Consider the following 6,726-nt stretch of genomic DNA (forward strand, 5'->3'; position numbering starts at 1 on the left):
CCACTTCTACATCAGTTCTTCCAATGAATATTCAGGACTGATCTCCTTTAGGATGGACTGGTTGGATCTCCTTGCAGTCCAAGGGACTCTCAAGAGTCTTCTCCAACACTGCAGTTCAAAAGCATCAATTCTTCGGTGCTCAGCTTTCTTTATAGTTCAACTCACATCCATACATGACTACTGGAAAAACCATAGATTTGACTAGATGGACCTTTGTTGTCAAAGTAACGTCTCTGCTTTTGAATATACTGTCTAGGTTGGTCATAACTTTCCTTCCAAGGAGTAAGTGTCTTTTAATTTCATGGCTGCAATCACCATCTGCAGTGATTTTGGAGCCCCAAAAATAAAGTCTGCCACTGTTTCCCCATCTATTTGCCCATGAAGTGATGGGACCAGATGCTATGATCTTAGTTTTCTGAATGTTGAGCTTTAAGCCAACTTTTTCACTCTCCTCTTTCACTTTCATCAAGAGGGTTTTTAGTTCCTCTTCACTTTCTGCCATAAGGGTTGGGTCATCTGCATATCTCAGGTTATTTATATTTCTCCCGAGAATCTTGATTCCAGCTTGTGCTTCCTCCAGCCCAGCATTTCTCATGATGTACTCTGCATATAAGCTAAATAAGCAGGTTGACAATATGTAGCCTTGACGTACTCGTTTCCCAATTTGGAACCAGTCTGTTGTCCTATGACCATTACTAACTGTTGCTTCCTGACCTGCATATAGGTTTCTCAAGAGGCAGGTCAGGTGGTCTGGTATTCCCATCTCTTTAAGAATTTTCCCACAGTTTGTTGTGATCCACACAGAGATGATTATGAATCATTATACCACACTAACATCAGAGAAGTGCAACTTATAAAATCCATGTGGAATTTTAAATAGGACAAAAATAATTTGAATATCTTTGAGAGTTTAATTTAATAGGGCCCTAATTTCCTTCCATTATGTTCTCAATAATTTTATTGTTATTCTACTATATAAATATATACAGTGACATCCTACCACCATATATATATTCCCTCATGTCTTCCCAGAAATACTGAAGAAGACAGCAGACCATCCTCCAAGAATTTTCAGCAGAATGTCCTTTGTTAATGACACCACCTCACATCCTTCTGCCTTCCTTCTGCTGGGTGTACCTGGTCTGGAAGATTTCCATATATGGATTGCTTTCCCTTTCTTTGTTGTTTACCTGATAGCCCTTGTAGGGAATGTCACAATCCTGTTTGTAATCAAGACAGACCAGAGCCTTCATCAACCCATGTTCTACTTCCTGGCTCTTCTCTCCTTTATTGATCTAGGTCTGTCCACTTCTACCATACCCAAAATGCTGGCCATCTTCTGGTTCAACTGTAGGAAGGTAAGCTTTGAAGCCTGCCTCATCCAAATGTTCTTTATCCACACCTACACAGGCATGGAATCTGGTGTACTCCTGGCCATGGCAATTGACCGATTTGTCGCCATCTGTTATCCACTGAGGTATACCACTATCCTCACCAACAAAATGGTAGCCATCATGGCCTCTGTTGTAGTTGGGAGGCCAGTCCTCCTTGCCATCCCCTTTTGTCCTCTTCTCAAAAGACTTCCCTTCTGTGGACGCTATAGTATTCCTCATACCTACTGTGAGCATATGGGAATTGCTCGTCTAGCCTGTGCTAACATAAGAGTCAACATTATCTATGGCTTATTTACCATTGCTGCCCTGATCTTTGACTTGCTCCTTATTTCCCTCTCCTATGTTCAGATCCTACAAACTGTTTTCCACCTTCCTTCTAGGGATGCCAGACTCAAAGCATTCAGCACATGTGGTTCACATGTCTGTGTCATCTTAGCCTTTTACACACCAGCATTTTTCTCCTTTATGACACACCAATTTGGTAGGAATGTCCCTCTCTACATTCATATCCTCCTGGCCAATTTGTATGTAGTTGTTCCTCCTTGTTTAAATCCGGTCATTTATGGTGTCAGAACAAAGCAAATTTGGGGCCGGGTTGTGAGAATATTTTTCAAGAAAGAGTGACCCAACATATTCAGAATTTGGTAAGTTCTTTCAGGCTAACTTTATTTTGAATGTTTCTCAGGGTCCCTAAATTGAGATTATATAAAGGCCACTAAGGCATTACTTCAGCCTTAGTGAAGTAATTATTTATTATATTTATTTATTACTCTAACCTCATATTAAAAGTTTCCTTTATATAATTTCACTTTAACTTTCAAGAAATATACTGATAGATGAGAGAAGATTGTGGAGCCAAGTAAAAGTTATAAAGAAAACATATAATCATTACTACAAAAGATTAACAAAGACATAAATGGAGATACAAGCAATTGTCATGTACCCATGTCTTGATACAGTGAATATTTCTATTCTCCCCAATTTGATATAAAGATTTAATAATATTCCAATTGAATTTCTAGGGTATTTTTGGGGGTAGTGATTGAAAGTCTGGTTCTAAAATTTATATGGAAGTGTAGAAGTGAAAATAATCAAAATAACTTTGAAAAATTATGTAACAAAGTTGAAGAATATACATCAATAAAGTTAGGATACTAGTGGCATGATTGATCAATATATTGATCAATATAGAAGAAGCCCCCAAACAGAGCCACATATAGACATGGTTAATTGATTTTTAACAAAACGCTAAGGTGTAAGTTATTTCAATGTAGAATTATAGATTGAAATAATTGTGTAATGATGTACACATGCATGCAACTCCATCTGTACCTTACATTCTACTTTAAAAAATGAAGTAATCCTAAATTATAAAGGTTTTAGAAAAATTAAAGATCAATATCCAGATAGAGTGTAAAATTATGAAAGCATAAAACTTCTAAGAGAAATTATGGTAAAGATCAAAATCTAAATATTTTTTAAAATAAACTAACTTTATAAAACTTTAATGTTTCTGCTCTTCTAAAGCACTGTTAAAAGAACAAAAACACAAGTTGAGACTGACAAGAAGATGCTGCAAATTAAATATCTAATAATAGATTGCATCCAGTATACATAAAGTTTAAAGGAAATCAAACCTTTCAATAGAAGTGGGCAAAATGTTTTAATGAATTTTTCACCAAAAGATTCAAACAAAAGCATTAATCAATTTCATTGTCATTAAGTAACTAGAAAATATAAATTAAAATCTCACAAGATACAATACCACCCTACAATATTGGAAAACTAAGAAAAAAAAAAAAAGACTGACCATAATGAGAGGAGGTGAAGAAACAGGTACTCTACTGCTTTTAATAACGTAAACATCACAGATACTTTGGGAAAACAAATGACAATTAACTAAATTTTCAGTCCTAGTTACTGTTTGTAAAAGCTTTTATTTTTATAAAGCAGTTTTAGGTTCACAGTAAAATTAAGCAAAAAGTATAAAAATTTTCCATATACACCCCCTACACATAACTTTCCCCATTCAACTTCCATCAGAGTTGTACATTTGTTACAATGGATGAACCTACGTTGACACGTCATAATACCTAATGCCCTTAGTCGATCTTAGCATTCATTCTTGGTGTTGTGCATTCACTCAATTTGGATAAATATACATAATGACATAGATTCACCATTATAGTATCATACAGAACATTTTTATTGCCTTAAAAATCCTCTATCCTATTGACCCTGCCCTCCACTTCAATCTCCAACAACCACAGAAATGATTATTGCCTCCACGCAAGTGTGCATGCTAAGTCACTCAATCATGTCAACTCTTTGTGACCCTATGGACTGTAACCCACCAGGCTCCTCTGTCCGTGGGATTCTCCAGGCAAGAATACTAGAATGGCTTGCTTTGCCCTCTTCCGGGAGATCTTCCTGACCCAGGGATTGAACCTGCTTCTCTTACATCTCCTGCATTGGCAGGCAGGTTCTTTACCACTAGCGCCACCTGGGAAGCACTACTGCCTCCGTGGTTTTACCTTTTCCAGAATATCATTTATCTGGAATCACAAAGTATATAACCTTTATAAACAGGCTTATTTCACTTAGCAATATGCATCTAAGTTTCCTCCAAGGCTTTTCATGATTTGACAGTTCATTTATTTTTCGTACTGAATAATATTCCACTGTCTCTTGTGCCAAAGTTTACTTTTCCATTCACTTACTCTAGGATATCTTGGTTGCTTCCAAATTTTGGCAGTTTTGAATAAATCTGCTATACACACCTACATGCAGGTTTTTCTGTGAATGTTAAGTTTTTAACTCTGTTGGCTAAATATCATAGAGCATGGCTGCTGGAATGTGTGGTAACAATATGTTTAGTTTTGTAAGAAACCGTCAAACTGTCTTCCAAAGTGGCTGCTTTCCTACCAGCAGTGAATAAGAGTTCCTTTTGCTCCACATCTTTGCCAGAATTTAGTGTTGTCAGTGTCTAGACTTTGACCTTTTTAATAGATGTTCAGTCTCTCATTATTGTTTTAATTTGCATTGTACTGACAATATATGCTGTGGAGTATGTTTGCATATACTTATTTGTCATCTGTATATCCTTTTTTATTTTTCATTTTTCTTAATTTATTTTTTTATTGAAGGATAATTGCTTTACAGAATGTTGTTTTCTGTCTACCCTCAACATGAATCAGGCATAGATATACATATATCCCCTCCCATTTGAACCTCCCTATCTCCCTCCCCATTTCACCCTTCTAGGTTGATAGAGTGCCTGTTTGTTTCCTGAGCCATACAGCAAGTTCTTGTTGGCTATCTATTGTACATACGGTAATGTAAGTTTCCATGTTACTCTATCCATACATCTCACCCCCTCTTGCCTCTCCCCATATCTGTAAGTCTATTCTTTGGTGAAGTGTCTCTTAAGGCCTTTGGCCCTTTTTTTTTTTTTTTTTTTAAATCAAGTTGTTTATTAGTGTTAAGTGTTAAGAATTCCTTGTATATTTTGGATAACAATCCTTTCTCAGATATGTCTTTTGCAAATATTTTTTTCTAGTCTATGCCTTTTCTTCTCATTTTCCTAATGTTGTCTTTCAGATTATAAGATTTCAACTGTAATTAAGTCCTGCTCATCAGTTATTTTTTTATAAATCATGTCTAAGTGTTATTTCTAAAAAGTCACTGTCATATCCAAGTTCATATAGGTTTTCTCCTACATTATATTATAGGAGTTTTATGGTTTTCCATTTTGTATTTAGGTCTATGATGCATTTTGAGGCCATTTTTGTGAAGGAGGTAAAATCTATGTCTAGATCCTTTTTTTTTTTTTACACTGTGGATGTCCAATGTTCCCACACGATTAATGAAAAGACTGTTTTTGTATCCTGTAGTCCCAGACCCTGGGACCCACTTTCTCTCACCAGTTAGCCACACTAGATCTTGGCCTCAGCTACCAGTGGGCTGGTACCAGCCCTGGGGCCCCTGGGCCATGCAGTCAGAGGGACTCAGGTCAAGTTGTAGACAGGTATGAGCCCTAGGAATCCCTGGACCCAGCCCTGCCCATCAGCAAGCTCAACACAACATCAAGACTGTTGGAGCCCTTCAACAGAGGCTTTGGAATCTAGTTCTGCCCATTACTGAATTCACACTAACTCTAGGATCCCCTAGTCTCAGCTCTACCTACCAGATAACTGGCATCAACACCAAGATCTGGTATCACCTATTAGTGTATGAGCACCAGTCCCCAAGTCCCTTGGGCCCTGACCTTGCCTATCAATGAGCAGACACCAGCCCCAGGAAAAGTGCAGCCTCACAGCTTTCCTTCTCAGGACCCAGCCAACACACCAAAAGGCTAGCCTCAGGCTTGGAACACCCCCGGATTTGGACTTGTCCCCCAGCTCTGGCTCTGCCACTAGCAGGCCAGCACCAGCTCTAGGACACCTTGCTCCCCTCAGGAGCAGCCCTGGAATCTACCATACCCAACAACTAGCTGGCATCAGCATTGGGAAATGTTGGGATACAGCTCTGCCTGCCAGTGATCTAGCATTACCCCTGGGATGTGAGTCCTGGCCTCACTTACTAGTAGGCCAAAATCAGCTCTGAGACACCTCAGTCTCCTCAGTCAGCTCCCCAGGATTCAGCCCCACTCACCAGATCCAGGTACTAGATCCAGGGCTGATACTTGGCCCTGAAATAGCCCACCCCAGAACCTGGTTCTGCCCACCATCAAGCCAATGCAAGACCTAGGACACTCTAGGGTTCTGCAGCCAGATGACTATTGACTCAGTCATACAACCCAAAAGTAAATTGTAAAATATGATGAAACAAAAAGTAATTTTTGGGTGAGGGGAATAAAAATGCAGGAATGTCAAAATTCATTCAAAATTAAGAGATCATGTAAGATATATGTCAAAAGCCATAGAGTAGCTGAATCGATATAAAAATAAGACCTGTATATAGCTCCCTATAAGATATTCACTTAAATCTAAAGATACAGAAAGATTGAAAGTGATAGGGATAGAAAAAGATATGACATGCAAATGAAATCAAAAGATAGTCAAGGTAGTGATACTTATATCAGAAAAAATAGGCCTTAAAACAGACTGTAGTAAGAGACAAAAGTAACAATCAAGGGATCAATCAAAGAAGATATAACAATTGGAGATATATATGCACCCAGAATATGAGCACCTAAATACAAAAGCAATTATATCTGTTTTATAGATGTTCACGTTGGATAAATTGTAGATGACATCCACTTACAGAGACATTAAGTGGAAAAATTGAAACTCTAATTCCCAGTCTTGCTGATGGTAAAATCTAAGAAATT

At 37.9% G+C, this 6,726-nt stretch overlaps 1 protein-coding gene across 1 annotated transcript; it reads left to right on the forward strand.

Moving 5' to 3' along the window:
• Positions 1-1,079: 1,079 nt before the first annotated feature.
• LOC102265918 (olfactory receptor 52E4) lies at positions 1,080-2,018 on the forward strand. The gene has a single exon (XM_070383181.1). It carries the CDS (start codon positions 1,080-1,082, stop codon positions 2,016-2,018), a length of 939 nt encoding a protein of 312 aa, XP_070239282.1.
• Positions 2,019-6,726: the final 4,708 nt, after the last annotated feature.

This window comes from Bos mutus, chromosome 15 (assembly GCF_027580195.1).
Source record: "Bos mutus isolate GX-2022 chromosome 15, NWIPB_WYAK_1.1, whole genome shotgun sequence".
NCBI lineage: Eukaryota > Metazoa > Chordata > Mammalia > Artiodactyla > Bovidae > Bos > Bos mutus.